The sequence below is a fragment of the Ailuropoda melanoleuca genome, chromosome 8 (genome assembly GCF_002007445.2).
Source record: "Ailuropoda melanoleuca isolate Jingjing chromosome 8, ASM200744v2, whole genome shotgun sequence".
NCBI lineage: Eukaryota > Metazoa > Chordata > Mammalia > Carnivora > Ursidae > Ailuropoda > Ailuropoda melanoleuca.
Genome location: NC_048225.1, coordinates 41,114,228 through 41,139,319, shown reverse-complemented (window position 1 = coordinate 41,139,319; position 25,092 = coordinate 41,114,228). Strand labels below are relative to the sequence as shown.

At 38.2% G+C, this 25,092-nt stretch overlaps 1 protein-coding gene across 1 annotated transcript in view; it reads left to right on the top strand.

Annotated features, from left to right (window-relative positions):
• TYR (tyrosinase) overlaps positions 1-25,092 on the top strand; it is a 106,819-nt gene that overhangs the window by 40,033 nt on the left and 41,694 nt on the right. Inside the window, exon 3 of the mRNA XM_034665602.1 lies at positions 7,118-7,265. Coding sequence (XP_034521493.1) covers positions 7,118-7,265 — 148 coding nt within the window. The remainder of the gene's footprint in view (positions 1-7,117; positions 7,266-25,092) is intronic.

Sequence of the window (25,092 nt, the reverse complement as noted above, 5' to 3'; positions counted from 1 at the left end):
GTCTCCGTGTCCCCTGCGAGGGGGGATGGCGATGGGCACCCTGTGAGCCGGTATTTCTGGGCTTTTGTTCTGTGGCGGCTTTCCCTGGCAGTTTGCTATGCCTCTTCTGAGAGTCAGAACAGCAGCGGCTGAAATTCTGCCTCTGTCTCAGAACAGAGGGATCGCGGATCGTTCTCCACTGATGTTCTGGCCACTTTAACTCTGTTTCTGTTGGTGCTGCTCAACCCTGCAGCATCCCGGGCTGTGCGCCCCACACCCGGTGTCCCAGCCCTCACTTCCAGGGCCGGCGCGTCNACTTCCAGGGCCGGCACGTCTCTGTCCTTTGTGTTTCCAACCCCGCCCGCCGCCAGCCGCCCCGCGCGGGCTCCCGGAGCTCCCCGTCTCAGTCTGGTGTCTCACGGGTGCTGACCGCGAGTCCGCCTGGTCTAGGTGGCCCTCCAGCGGCCAGCCTCCAACTGGCCCGCGCACGCTCCCGGAGCTCCCAGTCACAGCCTAGATCCAGTGAGCACACCGGAGCTCCGGAGCTCCGTGAGATGCTTGGTGGCGCATGCTTCCGGCTCATGGACTCAGTCTGCTGTTTCCAGAATGCGGGTCTGGGTCCGCGGTCTGCCCGCTCCCCGGTGCAGGTGGCCCGCCAGCTGCCCTGCGTGTGCTCCTGGAGCTCCCGTTCTAAGTCTGCTTTCTCACGGGTGCCGTCCGCGAGTCCGCCCGCTCCCCGGTGTAGGTGGCCCGCCAGCCGCCCTGCCCGCTCCTGGAGCTCGCGTTCTAAGTCTGCTGTCTCGCGGGTGCTGTCCGCGAGTCTGCCTGCTCCCCCGTGCAGGTGGCCCGCCAACCGCCAGCCGTCCCGCGTGCGCTCCCGGAGCTCCCTTCTCAGCCTGCTGTCTCAAGCGTGCGGGTCCGCGGTCTGTCCGCTCCCCCTTGCAGGTGGCTACCGCTTCCCGGCGCCCTGACACGGCGGCTCCCTCCCCCTTCTGTTTAGCTTCCGATATCTGTGCGCGGTTTCACGGCTCCCCGCTTCGTACCTCGATACTCAGCGCTGGAGATGTTCATTTGTAGAGATCCAGATGTATCTTCCTGCGTCTCAGGCTGATTCCGTGGATGTTCCTGCTGGTCTGGTACCTATCCAGCTCAACTCAGGGGACCGGCTGAAAAAGGGCCCCTACTCCTCTGCCATCTTAACCTCCTCCGCTACCTTTTTTTAAACATCATTTTCAAGGTTACACATTGGAGCAGTTATTAGCATGAAAATATTCTTTTTAATTTTTTTAATTAATTTTTTTTAAGATAGAGCACAAACAGAGAGGGAGCAGAGGGAGAAGGAGAGAGAGAATTTCAAGCAGGCTCCACTCTGAGCAGGGCTCGATCTCACAACCCTGAGATCATGACCTAAGCCAGAGTTAAGTGTCCAAAGCTTAAGTGACTGGGTCAACAGGGTACCCCAACATGAAAATATTTTAAGGTAGAAGTGTGTGGTGTGCATTTTTACTTCCAGAATATAGGAGGAGCAAATTTCAAGTGAAGGGAATAATACATTCAGACGTAAAGTTTCTAAACCATGAACTCAAGTTTGGAGGATGGAAAGCAATTTAGCCCGAATCAGTGAATTTCAACCCTGGCTGCACATTAGAATCACTTGGGTGTTTTTAACACTCCAAGTGCCTAAGCTCCACTCTATACCAATTAAATCTCAATCTCCAGGGGTTGGAAAGAGGCTTCAATATTAAAGAACAAACAAACAAACAGAAAAACTCCAGACTACTACTGGGGAGGAAATGAAAGAGAAAAGACATGGATTGATGAGCTGAAGTTTTGTATTGTTAAGATCAGCTGGAAACTGTGGTTATTAATTTCCCATAGGAATGCAGCACGCAGACTTGAAGGCCTAACCCAGAGTACTTTGGTTCAACAGTCGCTGCCCTTCACAAAGAACTGGGAGCCATTTTGGCATTTGTGACTGCTAACAAGGTCCCTGCTGGCTTACTGGACTTCCCATCCTGGGGACTCCTCGGACAAAAGGGAAGCAGTCACACATTGGGCATCTCGCTGTTAATACAAGTAAACAGAAAGCTCATAAATTAATTTGGTAGTCCACAGGAAAAAGGGCTTCCAAGTCAGCACAGATGATACCCAACTGCAGTTTACCTAAAATCACAGGCTTGAAACCAATCAGCACTATCTTTGATTCCCTGATTCCCTCCATGACTAGCTTGAATTTAGATGTGTTAACTGATAGACGTGTAACTTCTGTATAAACTTAAGTTTCCTCATCTGTAAATTGGGACAATGATACTATTTATATCACAGGTAGCGTGGGGATTCAAATGAGATCACGTACATAAGAGATATTTCAAAAGCCTGATGTATAAACTGCTTTTATTTGGTGCCTAGAATTTCCTCTTCAACTTGCTCTTCCAAAAGAGAATTAAAATCTCAACAAGAGAACCTACTGATATTGGTGTAATCCTCTCTTATTTTTCCAACGTGATTTACTGGCCAAAAAATGAATTGTGTGAAGTAAAACAGAAAATCATTTATTCAAAATTTTCACACTATTCACGTCCATGTCATTTTCTCTATTTTGTCTCTTAACAAGCAGCCGAGTAAAGCTATTTGAGGGTCCCTTAAGATTTTATGGAGAGAAATGTATCTTTCCTATTCCCAGTTTCTATAGAATGATGTAAGTGAAGGATTGAAATGTATTTTGAATTTGGTTTTCTTTTAAATACAAAGATGTGAGAGTCTCTGTCTTTGTGGAAAATCAAAGCAAAAGACTTGGTCCCTACTTCTAAGGCATTTCCAGTCTTTTTGAAGGAAGAAGATATGCATAGTTCATTTAAAACAGTTAATATAATAAGATTATCTATATTAATAATCTAGTACCTATCACAAAGATGTTGGGTATTTGTTCAACCTGTATCTTTGAACTATTTCTGAGCATGTATCACAATAGTCTGATAAACTCTATGCGCTTCTTATTCAGATTTCCTTTCTTAGTAACTTTGGAGGCTATCCCAGTTGCAGTATCTGGCAAATTAGCCCAAGAAGTGAGTAAAGAAATGCTAAACCTTGCTGAGAACACTGTTAGAAATGCAATCTTACTTTCTAAGATCACCCTAACAGATGAAGGCAAGCAACAGTCAGGGTCTGTAGAGCAATGGAATTTAGGAGGGTAGAGGTGTCTGGTGTTGGGATGGGTCCTGATGGTGAGTATCGTGGAAAAAGAGACTTTTCTGCAGCGGGAGTGACTCATATACTTGGCTAATAGCTCTCATGATGAGCACCCATTGATCAAATGCAGTGAGCTGATAGAAATGGTAGGTGCTACTCAGGAAGCCTCCATTTTGTGCCAGATTTTGTACTAGTTGCTTTACCCCTGCCAACAAAATTATTCCTCATCAGAATCCAGATGGGCAGTAATTATTCCGTCTCTTACCAATGAAGAAACTGAGACTCAAAAAAGATAGCTATCTTGACAAAAGCCATACATTTGGTGAGTAACAGAATTTAAAGTCAGGTCTGAGGAGCTCTAAAAATCTTTTCTCTCTGGCAGTATCTTCAAACTGGGAAAGACATACTACTGCAGGTTCACCAAGACTTTCTACAGAACGTGTTAAGGAAATTTGTTTCCAGGTCCTCCTCCCAAGTATACTTTTCTTTTTCTTTTTTTTTTAAATATTTTATTTATTTATTTGACAAAGACAGAGAGCACAAGCAGGGGGAGCAGGAGAGGGAGAAGCAGGCTCCACATGAACAGGGAGCCCCGATGCAGGACTTGATCCCAGGACACTGGGATCATGACCTGAGCCAAAAGCAGATGCTTAACTGACTGAGCCACCAGGCAATCCCCAAGTATATTTTTCTAAAATGAATCTTGAATGGGAAAGTTCATGAAGGTTCTCCTTTTCCTCTCTTACCCAATACCTTTCTCGTACTTTTCAGGAGAAAAGCCTTCCTCTCACATATCTTAAATCCATTCTCAACGAAGCACATTCTCAGAAGGGGCAAAAACTCACAAGGTGCAAAACAAGTGGGGCATTCAAAACATTGGTGCCGGTGCTGCTAAAGGGCATGACTTTATGACTAGGTGGCAAATATCTTGCGAGTCATGTGGTTTGTAAATAAATTTATAATTTACAAGATTGCTTTCATTAAAGAATTCTTGATTGAGCTGTCAGCTGATGAATCACATTATTTTGATGCTTCATCAGTGAGTCATTTTTGGGCTGTAACTAAAAGAAAGCTCAAATAATTAAATGAGATTACTATGAAAAATCTTTTATTCCCATGTAGTTATTTTTTGAGAACAAAGTTTTCTCAGGACCCAGATTTAGTTTTTGATATTTAGAATAGGATTTATGATAAACTTTATCTCTTTGCAGCCATAAATAATATTAATACATGGATAATTAATTTTTTAACTAACAATCTTCCACCAATATTATTAAGAAATAAACTTTTGATAAAATTTTACTCTTTTATATATAATATTGTGTAAAACATTTTGATATATGTGTGTGAGTTTGATAAGTTGTTTATGGCTAAAATATTTAGTGATAGGGGCGCCTGGGTGGCACAGCGGTTAATCGTCTGCCTTCGGCTCAGGGCGTGATCCCGGCATTATGGGATCGAGCCCCACATCAGGCTCTTCCGCTATGAGCCTGCTTCTTCCTCTCCCACTCCTCCTGCTTGTGTTCCCTCTCTCCCTGGCTGTCTCTATCTCTGTTGAATAAATAAATAAAATCTTTAAAAAAAAAATAAAATAAAATATTTAGTGATAAATTAACCCAGATTAGATTGTTTCCATAAAATTTTTAAAAAGTGATTTTAATTTTTATACCTATTTTCATTGCAGAAAAGTTTTTTTTAATCAAGCATAATTTTTATAATATTTAGGTATGTTTCTCTGGGAAAGTAGAATAAAAATATGAGATGAAGTCAAAAAGGAAACCTCAAAATTTCAGATGATAATGGAGTTTGATTAGGTATTTTTGATATGGATGATAGTGAATGAGGTAAAAGTGGTATTAAATTTTTAGTTTTATGTTTATACTATTTGTAATATATCTGAAGTTATATCCTCTGAAAGTGTTTACAATTAGGATTAAAATAATCTGGATCTACTTAACAATATGTGACAGCATATATAAAATGTGGTCTTAAAACTTTCATTTGGTGCTATTTTAAGGGTAAAATCTTAAAGAACACTGATGTGCAGAAATTTGTCTTCCATGATACGGGATTTATTGCTACATAGAAAGGCAGTAAAACATTGCATTCAAAAGCCTGAGCTCTAGAAGAAAACAAGCTTGTGTCCCAGCCTTAATTAATTTCTCTTATTTCTAAGTCTTACACAAGTTACTTGACTTCTCTAAGCTCTTTTTTCAAACTGATATAATGGAGATGATAAAAGTGCCTAATTTGTAGGATCACTCTGAAGGGTATATGAAATTAACCATGTCAAGCTCTTAGAAAAATCCCTGCATACAGTAAAGGCCTTATGTATATAATCATAAAAGTTTCATTGACAAGAGGGGAGAGAAGTGCATGTTTTTAGGCTAAGCTCCCAGTAGGACCAAGTCTTAGCATGGTCTCCAAGAATGAGCATAAAAAGCTCAAAAGGAGGGGCGCCTGGGTGGCACAGTGGTTAAGCGTCTGCCTTCGGCTCAGGGCGTGATCCTGGCGTTATGGGATCGAAGCCCCACATCAGGCTCCTCCGCTATGAGCCTGCTTCTTCCTCTCCCACTCCCCCTGCTTGTGTTCCCTCTCTCGCTGGCTGTCTCTCTCTCTGTCAAATAAATAAATAAAATCTTAAAAAAAAAAAAAGCTCAAAAGGAGGGGGAAAAAGTCACAAACTGAAGGATGGAAATACTGTGAGCCACAATGGTGGAAGTGCACAAAGTATCAAATGTAGAAGTTAAGAGCTGCACTTTTAGAAATCAACAGGTTGACAACAAAATAGTCCTAGTTGCATAAAATTAGCTAGACTTCCCCTGCCCAAATTATATTGCCTTCACTGTGTGTACCCTACTTTTATTATTATTATTATCATCTTCCAGTTTGTTTGATATTTCTAAATTCTGAAATTTAATAATATGCCCTTGGCCATATTTCCCCAACTAGGTTGCTACTTACAATTCAACTTTGATAAATAGACTTCTTTGTCTGGTTCTGAATCTGAGTTCTACTTATTTTATGTTTTGCCTGAATGGACTCTGAAATGCTATCTTCCGCTCCCTCTTCTTCTTCCCAGGGACTGTGCGAAAGAGAACACAAAATAACTAAAGCTCAGGTCTTGAAGTTTAGTTGATCCTGGTTAAAATCCCAACTCTACCACCTCCTGTGCCACCTAGGGAAATTCAACTTCTCTGAGCCTTGGTTTTCTCTTTTTCTCTTCTTTCCAGTGGAGATAATAATTTCTAATTGACAGAGTTACTGAAAAGGTTGGAGAACGTATGTCACCAAAAGCATTTAGCACGATTAATATTCAGAAAGTAATAGCTCATATTATCATTATTCACCCACTATTAGTATTCCTGATGCAATGAAAGGAACCTTTTAATGGAGTTCTGATTAACTTTGAAATGAACAGTTTGCAAAATCAAACACCTTCTGACCTGGTGTCCGCTAGGCTGTGGTACAGAGAGTCACAAATTTTCTGTTTTCTCTGGAACCAGAAACCAAAATTAGAAGTGACCACCAAAACTGGGAAGCAAGGAAATACATAACAGGCTGGAAAGATCTGCTGTAAGTGCCACTAAAGACTGAAGGGAGAGTGACTATGCTGATTAGTATAAAAAGGTCTTATTACTTTGTAGTATCTAAAGGAAAAGAATAGGCAGAAGCAACAGGAGGGAATACGAGTGGCTCCACCTATTCCACCTGATTAATTGGTCCACTGTACCCAGATTAACAGCCTTCAATTCCACCAAGATTTATTAAATACTCAGTGGGCATCCAAAATCTAAGGAATCCCAATACAGAATGAATTTTATTATAGATTTTTATTATTTTGAGTTAAGTGCTCAAATGTAGTTGCAAACCAAATGAGATAATCATTGAGATTTTCAATTATTAGTGCAAACTGATTTTTTCTTTCCAATTGTCTTTTTAACAACAGGATTTGCTAGTCCACTTACTGGGATAGCAGATGCCTCTCAAAGCAGTATGCACAATGCCCTGCACATCTATATGAATGGAACGATGTCTCAGGTACAGGGATCGGCCAATGATCCCATCTTTCTTCTTCACCATGCATTCGTTGACAGGTTGGTTGATACTTTTTCATAAATTATGTGCTTATTGTTGTTAATTGTTGATACTTTTTCATAAATTATGTGCTTATTGGTGTTAATTGTAGTGGGATTTTATCACATAAAAGCAAAGAAATTATGGTAGTCTATTGTCGCAGATCAGGGTCTCCCAGAAACAGACCTGAAACTAAAGATTTGGATGTAAATGTTTTATGTAAGTGTTTTGTTAAAGAGAAACCAGTAAGAGAATGGGTAAAGCACAATAAGAAGGGGAAAAAAGCCAACTAAGAGTACAGTTTCAGTTGAAGTCCCAGACTCAGCCAGATTTTGGTAGAGTGTGAATTACACCTCAGTTTGTTTTGCCTTAAGATAAAGGAACTGAATTTTTGTATTACCATATCAAATAGTCATTGTTATTGGCTACAGGTTGCCCCAAAGTAGGAGCCTTAAAGCTCCCAGGCACTAGTCCATTCCAGACCTGTTGTGCAGCACCAGTGCCCTCTGAAGGTGGCAGGGCCCTGTGGCCAGAAGTCAAGCCTGTAGAATCAGAGAGGTGCGCACACAGACCTGGCACAAGGGATCTAAGGCCATCTGGGCAGGACACAAATCTGCTATATCCCTCTTTGAAACATATTCTTTCTCTCTGCCAATGTTATTATTATTTCTTCTTTTCCAATCTCAGACCCCCACATAGAAGCAGATATAGTCTTTGATCTCAACCATCGGCCTGAGCATTAAAAGATTAGCTCTCCAGACATGATGCACCATGGCCCAACCATCTTGTTTGATGTAATTTAATTCTCCTGGAGCCTTTTTTACCCTCATTAACCCTCTTCCTCTTTGTTACATGTGCAATGCCTTATCTATAAAGAAGTTAGACTTAATTGTGATGATAGCAGAAGAGAAAGTACCTGGAGGAGGGTCAGCTGTCTGTTTCTGGAGTTCTTCAAGAAGAGAGGAGGAAGTAGAGCATTGAATCATGGCAGACAAATGTAGGGCTCTTTTTTTTTTCTTTTTTGTCCCCTCTTAGGTAGTTTTCTCCAGTGAATAAAGGGCATAGATTTATACCTGCCATTAAGATAATACTTTCCTTCTTCGTGGTAAATACAACAAGTTCTATTTTTCCTGATTTAAAGATAAAGAAACTGACACTGAAAATTAGATGTTTTACTCATATTATTACCATTTCTAACTCACTCATTTCCCCAGGAACATGGACATGATATCAGATAAAAAGTGACAGCGAGCCTGGAAGATTATTAGGCAGATTGTTATTGTCTGCAGAACAACTCTAATACTGTAGGAATTAAGTAACAGCCCAAGTCAAGTTTCATTCAGAAATCAGTTTTTAAGAAAGCGTATAAGCACGAAAATTATGATATTAATTTGACATCATAAGTGCCTATACCTGTATATGAAGGAGGAAGCATGGGGCTTGGAAAAACATCTTACCAGAAAAGCTAGATTGAACTCTTTTTATGAAGTCATTTTTACATCTTATTGTCCTTGCAAATTGTTGGCATTTTTTTAATCTTTAGTGTCCCATGAACTTTAAAGAATTCTAGATTTCTTAGACAACTTTGTACTCTAAGGAAGAAATCAGCACACTATGGCTTATAGACCCAATCTGTCTCCTGCCTTATTTGTAAATAAAGATTGATTGGAGTCACAATCATTCATTTATATCTTGTCTTTGGCTGCTTTTATGCTATAAGGGCTGAACTGAGTAGTTGTAACTGAGGCCATGGGGCCCACAAAGTGGAAACTATTTACTTTGTGGCCCTTTATAGAAAAAGTTTGCTGACCCCAGCCAAACCACAGAATTCCATATTTATATACCAGAAAAGAGAAAAAAAAAAGTTGATCTTTAGCTACCTTGCCTATATCTGTCTTTATAGAAAATACTATAGTTGAATTCAGTGGCTGGGGGCATGTTTGTTTAATAGAGATAAAGCCATTATGCAGATGTATGGCTTTTAGGCCACTCTGCCACTCTTGAAAATTAAAATTTTCTGCCCTCTTAGAATTCTCTGCTAATCGTATCTTACTATTAGATATCTGTATGCTTATTAAAATAACTGAAAATAATAAGCAAATGGCCAAGTAGTTTCACACTCAGCCCACAGAGCCAAGCTGATGAAGATTCTGGAGATGGAGAGGGAGGAAAAAGCACCATTATGAAGGATAGAGACCCATGGATTGCCACAGAATACTGTGGCACCTGAGCTTTCCTCTCAAGTCTCTTCTCAATCACCGCCATTCAACTATTCACAAATATATTTATTGAGTACCCACTACGTGCTGAGTATATTTGCCTAAATATTCCACATTCCTTCCTGCCTCTATGCATTACTTATACCATTCTCCAAACCTGAAACATATTTTCCTTTAGTTATCTAGTTTTTATACAATCTTTAACTCAAGTTTCAATTTTCACCTCTTCCATGAAGTCTACCCAGACCATGCCTGTCCGTTACCACATCTCCCATCCAAAGTGTGCTGGAGCCAGCCCACAATGGCTAGCAATATCTAATGGACATCTTTCCCCAACTTTGCTTTAGTAACCTCAAGCTACAGCTTGAAATTAGCCATGGTGGGAGTATTTATACTATGAAATTGGCAAATGCTACAAATCAAGAAATTTATTCTGACCTCTGGTTATTAAACTAATGGCCAGGATACCACTCACTCCTCCATCTATTAACTGATACCACATTCTTTCTTTACTCTTCATTTAGGACACATCATTTATATTGTTCTTGATTATGTCATTACTCATTTGTGCTTTGTCTCTCTCACTAATCTGTGAATGACTTAATGGTAGGGCCCATGCTTTGTATTATATTTGTTTTTCTCACAGTATTGTGTCTAGCATATAACAAGTAAATATATAACCAATTTTATCAAGTAAACAAATGATCAAAAAAACCCTTAGCATGCTATATTTGCCACAGCTACAAAAGGAACTACAGAAAAGCCATTTTAACTGGAGGAATTTTCTTTTGCAAGTCTTAAAAAGAAAATGTAATAATCATTTAATGTTATGAACATGTCTTAAGATTTTGGCATGTTTCTAGACATCAGACCTGGTTCTAGGCACTGAGGAAACAATAATGTGACAAGATCAATAATGAGACAGGTCTGATAAGGCATAGTCTAGTGGGAAATACAAATGAGTAAACAACAATAGTACATTGTGATTCATGCATAATCATGGAAGACATTCTTAGAAAGCTACATAAAACCGATGACATAAGAGCCAATCCCTGAAGAGCAGCAGCCTTACAAGACAAGAATGAATATTCAAGGATCGGGAGCACAGCTTTAGTCTCCTTGAGAACAGTCACAAATGAGAAGTATAAACTGAAGAAGAAAATGCAAGCCTGACATCCAAAACAAGGAAATAAGCCTCAAAGCTCATGGGAAGAGAAATTCATGACATTCCAGTGCCAAATAGTCTGCCATCAGAATGTGCCAACGTTGGGAAAAGAAAGACGTAAACTAATTCCAATTCTCTCTACCACTTAAAAATATCAGAGAATGGATTTAATATAACAGTTTTAAAAGATAATATACGTTTAGTTTTTACTATATTTGAGGCACTATTCTAAACTCTTCTCAATTTCTATTTCATTCGTTTCCCACCAAGTCTATAATATAGGTTCTAGTATTATCCTACTTTATAGATTTAAAAAAGAGAGATAGAGATTATATAGTTAGTAAAGGACAGAGTTGAGACTTAAACAATATAGTCTTACTGCAGAACCAGGTTCTTAACCACTATGGGCAACTCCCTGGGGATTTGAAATATAAGTGTCCTTCTGATTGCTCTTAGATTGAGGATAAACCATTTTCATTAAAAATCAATTCATTCAAAAAAAGTCATTCATTCATCAAACATTTTAAGTTTTTACTGTATTCCATTTACCATGCCAGATATCATATCTGTTTTATTTGTTGAAAGGAATAAAAAGCCCTGACCTCCAGGTGCTTACAGTCTTTCAATACAGAAAAAAAATTAATAATCATAGCAATGTAGTAAAGCCTATAAAAGAATTATGAGAGGTATATGAATCCAGAGAGGAAAAGCTTAACCCTGCCCTGAAAATTAAAGGCTTTCTTGGAAAGGTTCTCCTTTGATTTATTCTTAAAGATGAGGAAAAACTACAGGTATGACAAGGAAGGTAAGGAAGTGTATGTCATACTTAGGGAACAAAATTGGTAAATCATAAGATAGAGGAAGTCATGTTGAAGAAATTTTATTTAGCCAGGCTGAAGAATAGATTCCCACAAGTAGTAGCAAGATTAACATCAGATTTGAGGGCCCTGACATGTTTTTGGCTTCTTTGAAAGATTTCCTTTAAAGACTATATTGAAATATTTTAGTTTTTATTTTTGTTTTCTTGTAAATTAAAAAAAAAGCAACATAAAAGAGCAGATTAGGGGAAATTACTTAAAATCCATTCCGCAATTTAGAAAATTCAGAGAAGAAAGGAACAAATTAACAAGAGAATCTTCACTCCGCCATTCCAATATACACTAAAGTATTGTATTTGCACATAATTCTGTACTTTTCCCCCACTTAATAATATCAGATATATTTCCACATCTGTGCATGTAGATCAATTCCTTTCCTTTTGAAAGCTTTATAGAATTTCATTGTATATCAAGAGAATGAGAAAATAAGGCACAGACTGGGAGAAAATAATTGCAAAACATAGCTGATAAAGGACTTAATCCACAATATGAAAAAAAAAAACCTCCTAACATTCAACAATAACAAAATGAATCCAATTAAAAAGTGAGTCAAAGTCCTTAATAGACACCTCACCAGAGAAGATACACAAAGACAAGTAAGCATATGAAAAGATACTCCACGCCATTTGTCATCAGGGAAATGCAAATTAAAACAACAAGATAGACACTTATTAGGATGGCCAAAATCTGAAACACTGACACCACCAAATACTGGTGAAGATAGAACGGGACAGGAGCTCTCAGTCATCGCTGGTGGAAATGCAAAATGAAATGACCACTTTGGAAGATAGTTTGGCAGCTCCTTACAAGACTAAACCTACACTTACCATATGATCCAGCAATTATGTTTTTTGGTATTTACACAGAGGAGCTGAAAACATATGCCCACACAAATATCTGCACATGGAAGCTTATAACAACCATATTCATAATTGCCAAAACATGAAGGTAACCAAAATGTCCTTCAGTAGGTGAATAGATAAACTGTGCTACATCTGGACAATGGATTATTCCGAGATAAAAAGAAATGAGCTATCAAGCCAAAAAAAGACATGGAGGAAATTTAAATATGTATTACTAAGTAAAATAAACTAATCTGAAGAGGTTACATATTGTGAAATTCCACTTGTATGACATTTTGGAAAAGGCAGAACTATGGAGACTATAAAATGAACAGTGCTTGCCAGAAGTGAGAATAGGGGCAGATGAATAGGCACAGCACAGAGGACTTTTAAGTCAGTGAAAATACTCTCTATGATATTATAATGATGAATATAGGCCGTTACACGTTTTTCTAAACCTGAAGAATGTATACCACCAAGGGTAAACCCGTATGTAAACTATGGACTCTGAGAGGTAATTTTTGCTCCAATGTAGGGTCATCAGTTGTACCAAATGTATCATTCTGGTGAGGGATGTTGCTCATGGAGGAGGTGATGCATGTGTTGGGGAAGAAGGTAAATGGGAAATCTCTGTACCTTCCTCTTAATTTTGTTGTGAACCTAAAACTTCTCTGAAAAAAGGGAGAAGGCTATGAGTAGTTGACATTTTAAATAACTGAAATTATGACATGACACTGTACTCTTGCTGCTTAATATCAGGCAAAGCACCATTAGGACTCATAAATAGAAACATAGCATGGACGTGGACAGTGAGGGCATTGATGAATCTCTAGGAACGTCCCATAAAGCATACAATTTCAAAAAGGCTTAATAGTCATTTACTTATATGAATATTAATGTCATTTACTTATACAAATTTAACATAAGGAAGGCTGAGTATCTCTTCCTGTTTGAGAACTCTTCCCATGTAACTCATCAAAAGTAACTACCAAATAAACCTACTTATTTCTATCTCTCTTTTCATAAGATGGAAGAATAGAGCTTTGTGGTTTTGCTGGGAACCCTCTAAGAAATCACAAAGAGAGTTTTAGGTGTAAAAGATATTCTAAAAGATTTATTTAACTTTTTTATATTCAGGATCTGATGTGAGCAAGATAGAAATTAAAGAAGTTATCAGAGGAGAATTGAACACTTGATTAAGATGGGATTATAGGCACCTGAGAAAAATACTTGGTTATACGTTTAATCAAAGTGTCAATAAAACATTTCAAATAAGAAAAAGAAGGTAACATGATTATAAAGAGAAGAAAGAGAAATCTTTGTTCTTCTTTTCTTTCTTAAATAGTCAGGAATATAATAAAGTCAACATAAAGTACAGGAAATTATTCTGGTTAAACACAGAATCCCTGCTATCCAGAAAGTGAAGAATAATCCTTTACATTGTAGGCAAAGGCAATAAGCAATAAGCTAAGGAAGTAAAGCCACCAATACTTAAAACACTTTGCTAAGATTTTAACAAATTTTATAACTGTTTTTCAAACTTAGGTATTCTAAATCAGGTCAAATAAAATTTACTTTCCAAATTTTGTCTTTTATTAGCTCCTTCATATTATGGAACAAACTGACTGTCACTTTAAGACAGAGTTTAAGGGCTCCACAAGGTCAGCCCTAACTTCATCATAATATTATACCATTAACATGCAATGTGTTCATCATTGTTCTTTTTAAATGAATCAATAAATGTGTAAAAAAAATTCCATTGTATGGATGTACTTTAATTTAGTAATCACTTACTAACAGCCATTTTGTTTCTCTCTCTTTTTTGCTAAAAAAATGTATGTATGTATGTATGTATGTATGTATATATAGATATACCATACATATATATAATTTTGAACATTGTGAACATAGCTAAAGAGCAAATTCTTAACATTGGAATTGAAAGGTGAGAGGTTAAATACATTTAAAATTTGCAGGTATTTCTAAACTGCCTTTCAAAAATGATTGTGACAACTACATTCCCACAAGTAGAGAATGAAAGTATTTCCTTCACCCTGTACCCTCATTTGCACGAGATGCCATCAGCCTTATTAACCTTTGCTACTCAGAAAAGTAAGAAAATATCTATTTGAATTTCTCTATTTCATGTACATATTATAGATTTTTTTCCCTAAAATCTGTTGACATTTGTTGCTATTTTATATTAGGGTGTGTGCTTTTTTTTTGTCTTTTTATTACTTTTTGTATAGGTTCTTCATAATATTTTTAAAAGTTGGCCCTGAAATAAACATTACAAATATTTTCTGCATTTTAAAATTATCTTTTGAGTTTTAATGGTATGCTTCTCACTTCAGAAGTTAATTGTTTTTATACAGACTTTTTTTTATCCAATCTTTTATTTGTGGCATCAGTGTGTTTACCTTCTTGTTCCTTGGTATTCTTATTTGTAAAAAGAATGGATTGCTGCAAAAACTCCAAGGTCCTTTCTGGACTTTACAATATTCTGGATATATTTTTTTAAAGAAATGACAATAGAATGCATTAGCACAATTACAAGGCTTTCAAGGGTTTCTTACTGACAATTTAATCATGCTTTTTAGTTATGATTAATAGGTAACTGACAAATAAGTCCAATTCATAGTTATTTTTTTTTCTCTGCCATTCAGAATAAGATCTGACAAGGGACTCTGACCTGTTCTCAGGTTTGTAAAAAACAAAACAAAACAAACAAACAAAAAGCAATTAAACCCCAAAGTTCTGGCAAGAAGAGAAGGTTGAGGAGCAATTACTCTAAAAGGAAGAATAAGTTGGGGTGTTATTTCTTCTTTTTCTCTAAGAAGACAAGATTTGGGGCCTGCTAAAAATATAGGGTTTTGAAACGTTAAACCAATCTAACACTATAACACCCATCAAGCAAAGCTGATGTTTAAGCAATGGAAGTTGGAGTTTTTATGCTTATAGTTTCCTCCCAGATGGTGTACTGTGGATAAATGTCAGAGCCACAGAAAAGGAGCTTAGGAAGTTTTTTCCTTTCCTTGACACCTAATCACTCAAGAAGGATTCGCATGGACAAAAACAAGCACACCTCTGCATGCAAGCATGCATTCATCTGTTACTTCTGCATGCAAGCATGCATTCATCTGTTAATAAGTACCTTCTTTGTTTTGTGTGCTGTATTAGGCCATGGGGCTGCAGCAGTCACTAAATTTCTAATGTATAAATGTCCAGATGTGTAAATATGTCCAGTCCAGATGTGTAAATAACTAAGTAACACAAAACAAGATGTAACTTCTTTAGTAACGGCGGTTTAATAAGCTGGGGTATGTGAAAGAGCAGAAACGAGCACCAAAATGTCAGGACCACAAAAGCTGTCCTCTTCAACCCCTAGATCTGTAGCACCTGCCCCAAAGGGCAGCTAATCAGTGAACACTTTATTTAGAGTCTCTTATTTGGAATACTCTTATGACTGGTGGCTTTCTGAAGAATGAGTAGGATTTTGACTTGTGAATTTTGGTAGTAAAAACATTCAATGCATAGGGAACAAAACAGGAAAGGCACAGAAGCATGAGGTTAAAAAAAAAAAACTTTAGTGTTAGTCATGATCTCTCTCCTTTCATTCATATTTTTATTAACTTGGGTCCTTTCTCTTTTCTTTTGGATAAGTCTGGCCAGTGATTTATCGATCTTACTAGTTCTTTCAAAGAAGCAGCTTCTCGTTTCATTGATCTGCTCTACTATATTTCTGGTTTCTGATTCATTGATCTCTGCTCTAATCTTAATTATTTCTCTTCTCATGCATGGCTTAGGCTTTATTTGTTGTTCCTTCTCCAGTTCTTTAAGGTGTAAAGTTAATTTGTGTATTTGAGATTTTTCTAGTTTTTTGAGTGAGTCTTGGATGGCTATGTACTTCCCCCTTAGGACTGCCTTTTCAGTATCCCATAGGTTTTGGACTGATGTATTCATTCTCATTGGTTTCCATGAATTGCTTAAGTTCTTTGATTTCCTAGTTGACCCAAACATTCATTAACAGGATGGTCTTTAGCTTCCAAGTGTTTGAATTTCTTCCAAATTTTTTCTTATGATTGAGTTCCAGTTTCAAAGCACTGTGGTCTGAGAATATGCATGGAATAATCTCAGCCTTTGGTATTGGTTGAGACCTGATTTGTGACCCAGTATTTGGTCTATTCTGGAGAAAGTTTGAGAAGAATGAGTATTCTGTTGTTTTAGGGTAGAAAGTTCTATATGTGTCTATGAGGTCCATCTGGTCCAGTGTGTCATTCAAAGTTCTTGTTTCTTTGTTGATTTTCTGCTTAGATTAACTGTCTATTGCTGAGAGTGGAGTGTTGAGGTCCCCTACTATTAATATATTATTATCAATATGTCTCTTTATTTTGGTTAACAGTTGGCTTATATCGTTGTCTGTTCCCATGTTGGAGGCATAGATAATTACAATTGTTAGATCCTCTTATTGGATAGACCCTTTAAGAATGATATAGTGTCCTTCTGTATCTCTAACTACAGTCTTTAGCTTAAAATCTAATTTGTCTTATATGAGAATTGTTACCCCAGCTTTCTTTTGAGGTCTGTTGGCATGAAAAATGGTTCTCCATCCCTTCACTTTCAGTCTGGATGTATCTTTAGGTTCAAAATGTGTCTCTTGTAGATAGCATATGGGTGGGTCATGCCTTGACTAATGTCAAGAAAATAGAAACAATTATTAGAAATTATTATCAACAACTATATTCCAATAAATTAAGCAACGTGGAAGAAATGATGCTTTCCTGGAAACTGATAAACTACCAAGACTGAAACAGGAAGAAATTGACAATCTGAATAGACCAATAACCAGTAACAAGATTGAAGCAGTGATCAAAAACCTCCCAAAAAACAAAAGTCCAGGGCCTGATGGATTCCCTGGGGAATTCTACCAAACATTGAAAGAAGAGATAATACCTATTCTCCTGAAGTTGTTTCAAAAAATTGAAACAGAAGGAAAACTACCACACTCATTCTACGAGGCCAGTATTACCTTGATCCCCAAACCAGGCAAAGACCCCATCAAAAAAGAGAATTATAGACCAATATCCCTGATGAAGATGGACACCAAAATTCTCAACAAGATCATAGCTAATAGGATCCAACAATACATTAAAAGGATTATCCATCACCAGCAGGTGGGATTTATCCCTGGGATGAAATGGTGGTTCAACAGTCACAAATCAATCAGTGTGATAAAACAAATTAATAAGAGAAGAGACAAGAACCATATGATCCTCTCAATTGATGCAGAAAAAGCATTTGACCAAATACAGCATCCTTTCCTGATTTAAACTCTTCAGAGTGTAGGGACAGAGGGTGCATTCATCGATTTCATAAAAACCATCTATGAAAAGCCCACATTGAATATCATTCCCAATGGGGAAAAGCTGAGAGCCTTTCCCTTAAGATCAGGAACATGACAAGGATGCCCACCCTCACCAGTATTTTTCAACATAGTAGTAGAAGTCCTTAGCAACAGCAATCAGACAACAAAAAGAAATAAAAGGTATTCAAATTGGCAAAGAAGTCAAACTCTCTCTCTTCGGAGATGACATGATACTTTGTGTAGAAAACCGAAAGACTCCACCCCCAAATTACTAGAACTCATACAGCAATTCAGTAATGTAGCAGGATACAAAATCAATCACAGAAATCAGTTGTTTTCCTATACACTAACAATGTAACTGTAGAAAGAGAAATTAGGGAATTGATTCCATTTACAATCACATGAAAAACCATAAGATACCTTGGAATAAACCTAACCAAAGAGGTAAAGGATCTATACTCTAGAAACTAAAGAACACTTATGAAAGAAATTGAGGAAGACACAAAAAGATGGAAAAACATTCCATGCTCAAGGATCAGAAAAATAAACATTGTTAAAATATCTCTGCTGCCCAGAGCAATCTATACTTTCAGCACCATCCCAATCAAAATACCAAAGCCATTTTTCAAAGTGCTGAAACAAACAATCCTAAAATTGTATGGAACCAGAAAAGACCCTAAATCACCAAGGATATGTTGAAAAAGAAAAAGCTGGGGGCATCACGTTGCCTGATTTCAAGCTATATTACAAAGCTGTGATCACCCAGACAGCATGGTACTGGCACAAAAACAGACACATAGATCAATGGAACAGAATAGAGAGCTCAGAAATGACTCTATGGTCAACTGATCTTTGACAAAGCAGGAAAAAACATCCAATGGAAAAAAGACAGTCTCTTCAATAAATGGTGCTGGGAACATTGGACAGCCACATACAGGAGAATGAAACTCGACCATTCTCTTACACCATGCACAAAGATAAACTCTAAATGACACTACAGATAAAAGGGCTGGTATCCAAGGTCTATAAAGAACTTCTCAAACTCAACACCCAAAAAACAAATAATCAAGTCAAAAAATGGGCAGAATACACGAAAAGACAATTTTCCGAAGAGGACATACAAATGGCTAACAGACACATGAAAAAATGTTCAACATCATTAGCCATCAGAGAAATTCAAATCAAAACCACACTGAGATAGCACCTTATACCAGTTAGAATGGCAAAAATTGACAAGGCAAGAAACAACAAATGTTGGAGAGGATGTGGAGAAAGGGGAACCCTCTTACACTGTTGGTGGAATGCAAATTGGTAAAGCCACTTTGGAAAACAGTGTGGAGGTTCCTCAAAAAGTTAAAAATAGAGCTACCCTATGACCCAGCAATTATACTATTGGGTACCAATGTAAGGATACAAATGTAGTGAAAAAAAGGACCACATGCACTCCAATGTTCATAGCAGCAATGTCCACAATAACCAAACTATGGAAGGAGCTGAGACCCTTCAACAGATGAATGGATAAAGAAGATGTGGTTCATATATACAATGGATTATTACTCAGCCATCAGAAAGGATGATTACCCAAGATTTGTATCAACATGGATGGAACTGGAGGAGATAATGCTAAGTGAAATAAGTCAAGCAGAGAAAGAGAATTAACATATAGTTTCACTTATTTGTAGAATATAAGGAATAGCATGGAGGGCATTAAGAGAAGAAAGGGAAGAGTGAAAGAGGTGGATCAGAGGGGGAGATGAACTATGAGAGACTATGGACTCAGGGAAACAAACTGAGGGTTTTAGAGGGGAGGAGAGTGGGGGGAATGGGTTAGTCCAGTGATGAGTATTAAGGAGGGCACATATTGCATGGAGCACTGGGTGTTATACACAAACAATGAATCATGGAACACTACATTGAAAACTAATGATATACGGTATGGTGACTAACTTAACATAATTAAAAAAAAAACTTTAGGAGAGATACAAAAGTTAAAACACAGTAATATGCTAAGAACACAATTAACTAGACTTAACTGTGCACAGAATGCTAAGTGCATCATGTGGCTTGACTTGTTTAATGCTTCAGGCAATCCTATCAGTGAAGTGCCATTTTCATCCTAGGCTGAAGGACAAATAGACTGAAGCACAGAGAGGTGAAGTCATCTGTTAGGATATTAACCGTGTTCTTAACCCGTACTATATGCTTCTTCATAAAGAATTTAGAGTTAGCAGAAGAAATGTATATAGAGAGAAAGAATATACTCTTCTCTCAACAGAGGAGCAAGGGCTGCCAGAAGAAGTGGTTATTTTGAGCACCAGCAGAGCAGCATGGTTAGTGCTGCCAGAGATGATTCTAAGAACAAGTTGGTTAAAAAAAAAAAAAAGGTACTTAGCAAATTGAAACTAGAAGGGGGTGGGGAGCAGCGGGGTGTAGGAGAGCAAAGACAGGACTGAAAATGGAGTGGGGAAGTTTCCCATTGACAGTGTCCAGAAGCTTAAGTTTTAACTGATTCTTAAACCCCCCTCTGATGTGGGTGGGTCTCTTCTCCATCAGCCTGAAAGGGCAGGCACTGGACTCAGGGGCTAAGGAAGGTGGAGGTGGAGAAGGCAGGTCTGGCACCCAGCCTCCAGGAGCTCATGGTCTGGTTCCTAGACTGTACGTGTGGAAGAGAAGTGCTCTAGTGGATGAACCATGACATCTGCTGTCAGAGGCCTGTGAGCATGTCCTGGCTCTGCCTTGTGATACTTGTGTGACCTTAAGAAGGTTGCTGAACCACTCCCAGACTTATTTTCCTCTTATAAAATGACAGTAATAATACTACCTTCCTCAGAGGAATATCAGTTTACACTTTAAAAACTATAACACATTATGCAACAACTAGCTGTTGTAAAGGGAATAGAGTATAAGGGACTTTTAAAAACTCATACAGTGCTTTTGTTATTTATTCACTATTTTCCTTGTGTTCCTCAGTATTGATAACATCTCACTGGTTCTCCTATAGCCTGTCTCTTGAGTGCATGGGAGTCCCAAGTAGGTACAAATGTGAAGCAGAATGTTCCAAGGATGGCAAGCCTGCCTCACAACACAACTACAGATTAATTACATCTTTTGGAGAGACTTGTTGGCTGTATTTGCTGCTGAGGCTTCCCCTTTACTCTACTCCCCAAGCATCCCGTGGGCCATCCTGCAAAGAAGGTTGCCCTAATCCTCGTGCCCATAAAGCAAATGCCTTGCCAACTTGGCGGCCTAGAAATAGCCCAGGCAGAAGGCAGGTCCCTGGAGCTTTAGGAATGAACAGCAGATTGCTTGCCTGCTGGCGATTGCAAGGCTGAAGCTTGCTCAGAAAGGCAGAAATCCCAGGGTTATGGAAGGAAATGAGTTCAAAAGCCAGAGAAATGTCTTAAAGTTGGCTCTAGGAATCAGACGGGATGGCAGAGGAGGACCTGGATGTTTCTTGGTATCTTTTCATATTGTTGGATTGTAACCAGCTTTAAAAATATTCCCTGTTTTTTTCTAAAGCAGAACTAATTCCCTAAAAAAAGGAGCAGTTATAACATCATAGTTTTACTAACCCATATTCCCACAGCTGATTTTGTTGTTGCTATTATTGTTCAGTTGAGCTCTTATATCAGTTGGCTTTGGTTAGACCAATTGTAGGTTTGTCTATCTCTCCTAATAAATCTTGAGCTCCTTGAAGACAGGGTCTATGTATTGACCATCTCTAGCATCCAGCACAGAGTCTAGCACCTAATACAAACCCTGGTACATAGGACACTTTTCATTAAATACTTATTAGACTGAAGTATTGTATGATAATTCTAAGGCAGTCAGCCATCTGCTGGGTGGTAAATAACATTTTGTGGTGGATTAAAATATTAATCTAAGGGAATTGAATTGCACGCTATTAGCTGATGAAGAAGCCATGTACTATAATAACCTAAATAGTGTTCCTCCTACAATGTGGGACATCTCCCAACTCTTTGTGGGATTAGTTTTAGTACTAGGAGAATTAAATTGCTTAAAGTGTTAATAACTTAAAAATCCCAAATGAAAGAGGATAAAGAAACATGAGTTGTCATCATTTTTGCTGAATTTTTAAATCTGAAAGAATGCCAAGGTCAGTCTGAACCCCTGGCTTTACAAATAAGGAAGCCGGGGACCAGACATGGTGACCTGCTCAAGGACACAGTTTTCTGCAAAGTAGAGAGAAAAGTATCTCGAGGTCTTGTGGTGCCAAGCAGGAGGTTCCAGAGACAGAATGAAATTTTTAACATGACAGGGGGATATTTAACCAGGGAAGGCAGAAGCAGCATGACTGTAAGAAGGTCCTCACCGTAGTTATTTAGAGAGCCAAAGGTCAGAATGGCTGAAATAGCACCAAATATTAGCTCCAAGAGATGAACAGGGCTATAAAATAAGTCAAAAGGCTGGAATTAGGAGACTAGGGGGCAATGAATCATGTGATTAAGATCACAGATTTTTGCCTCATTTTGAATCCCAATGCTATTACATCTAGCTCCATGATTCCTGGCAAGCCACTTATTGTCCCCTAAGCCTGCCATTTCTCAACCATGAAATTCTGCTAATATTGGTAGCTATCTGAAATTGTAGCTTTGATAATTAATATGAAATTTTTATTATAATAATATTTTTATTATATTATGTTACTCACCATACAGTACATCCCTGGTTTTTGATGTAAAGTTCCATGATTCATTAGTTGCGTATACCACCCAGTGCACCATGCAATATGTGCCCTCTTTACTACCGATCAACAGTCTATCCCAATCCCCCCTCTTTGAAGCCCTCAGTTTGTTTCTCAGAGTCCATAGTCTCTCATGCTCCATTCCCCCTTCTGACTACCCCCTTTCTTGATCCCTTCCTTCCCCTACCGATCTTCCTAGTTCTTATGTTCCATAGATGAAAGAAATCATATGATAATTGCCTTCCTCGGCTTGACTTATTTCACTTAGCATTATCTCCTCCAGTGCCATCCCTTTGCAGCAAATGTTGAGAACGCATTCTTTTTGATAGCTGAGTAATATTCCATTGTATATATGGACACAAGTTCTTAATCCATTCATCTTTTGAAGGGCATCTCAGCTCCTTCTACAATTTAGCTATTGTGGACAAAGGTGCTATGAACATTGGGGTGCATATGGCCCTTCTCCTCACTATGTCCATATCTTTGGGGTAAATACCCAGTAGTGTAATGGCTGGATCATAGGGTAGCACAATTTTTAACTTTTGAAGGGATGACCACACTGTTTTCCAGAGTGGCTGTACCAACGTGCATTCTGACTAACAATGTAGGAGGGATCCCCTTTCTCCACATCTTCTCCAACAATTGTTGTTTCTTGCCTTGCCTATTTTTGCCTTTCTACCTGGCATAAGGTGGTATCTTAGTGTGGTTTTGATTTGAATTTCCCTGATGGCTAATGATTTTTGAACATTTTTTCATGTATCTGTTAGCCATTTGTATGTCTTCATTGGAAAAAGTGTCTGTTCATATCTTCTGCCCATTTTATGATTTGTTTATTTGTTTCTCGTGTATGGAGTTTGAGAAATTCTTTGTAGATCTTGGATACCAGTCTTTTTTCTGTAGCATCATTTGCAAATATATTTTCCCCTTCCGTGGGCTGCCTCTTAGTTTTTTTTAATGTTATCTTGGCTGTGCAGAAGTTTTTTATCTTGATAAAGTCCCACAAGTACATTCTATCTATTGTTTCTCTTGCTTTGGAGATGCGTCATGAAAAAGGTTGCTTTGGCCGATGTCATAGAGGTTGCTGCCTATGTTCTCCTCTAGGATTTTGATGGAATCCTGTCTCACATCGAGGTCTTTCATCCATTTGGAGTTTATCTTTGTGTACGGTGTGAGAGAGTGGTCAAGTTTCATTCTTTTGCATATAGCTGTCCAAATTTCCCAGCACCAATTACTGAAGAGACTGCCTTTTTTTCCACCGGATGTTTTTTTCTGCTTTATCAAAGATTAGTTGCCCAAAGAGCCGAGGGTCCATTTCTGGGGTCTCTATTCTGTTCCATTGGTCTATGTGTTTGTTTTTGTGCCAGTACCATGCTGTCTTTGTGATCACAGCTTTGTAGTACAGCTTGATATCCGGCATTGTGATGCCCCCAGCTTTGTTTTTCCTTTTCAACAGTTCCTTGGCAATTCGGGGCCTTTCCAGGTTCCACACAAATTTAAGGGCTGTTAGTTCCAGTTCTTTGAAAAATGTCATTGGTATTTTGATTGGGATAGAATTGAAAGTGTAGATTGCTCTGGGTAGCATGGACATTTTAACTATGTTAATTCTTCCGATCCATGAGCCTGGAATATTTTTCCATCTTTTTGTGTCTTCTTCAATGTCTTTCAAGAGTGATTTGTAGTTTCTAGAATATAGATCCTTTACGTCTCTGGTTAAGTTAATTCCAAGGTAACGTATGGTTTTTGGTGCTATTGTAAATCGGATGGATTCCCTAATTTCTCTTTCTTCAGTCTCATTATTCGTGTATAGAAATGCAACTGATTTCTGAGCATTGATTTTGTATCCCGCCACCTTACTGAATTGCTCTATAACTTCTAGTAGTTTGGGAGTGGATTCTTTTGGGTTTTCCATATAGAGTATCCTGTCATCTGCGAAGAGAGACAGTTTGACTTCTTCTTTGCCGATTTGGATACGTGTTATCCCTTTTTGTTGTCGGATTGCTGTTGCAAGGACTTCTAGTACTATGTTGAATAATAATGGCGCGAGTGGGCATCCATGTCGTGTTCCTGATCTTAAGGGAAAGGCTTCCAGCTTTTCCCCATTGAGAATGATATTTGCTGTAGGCTTTTCATAAATGGTTTTTATGAGATTGAGGAATGTACCCTCTATCCCTACACTCTGAAGGGTTTTAATCAGGAAAGGGTGCTGTATTTTATCAAATGCTTTTTATGCATCTATTGAGAGGATCATATGATTTTGGCTTTTTTCTTGTTGATATAATCTTTCAAAATGATAGATTTGTGAATGTTGAATCACCCTTACATCCAAGGGATGAATTCCACTTGGTCATGATGGATAATCCTTTTACTGTAGTGTTGGATTCTTTTAGCCAGGATCTTGTCGAGGATTTTGACATCCATATTCATTAGGGAAATCAGTCTGTAAATCTCCTTTTGATGGGGTCTTTCCCTGGTTTGGGGATCAAGGTAATATTGGCCTCATAGAATGAGTTTGGTAGCTTTCCTTCTGTTTCTATATTTTGAAATAGCTTTAGTAGAATAGATAGTATTTCTTCTTTGATTGTTTGGTAGAATTCCCTAGGAAAATTGTCTGGGCCTGGAGTTTTATTTTTTGGAAGGTTGTTTATCACTAACTCAATCTCTTCATACTTAATT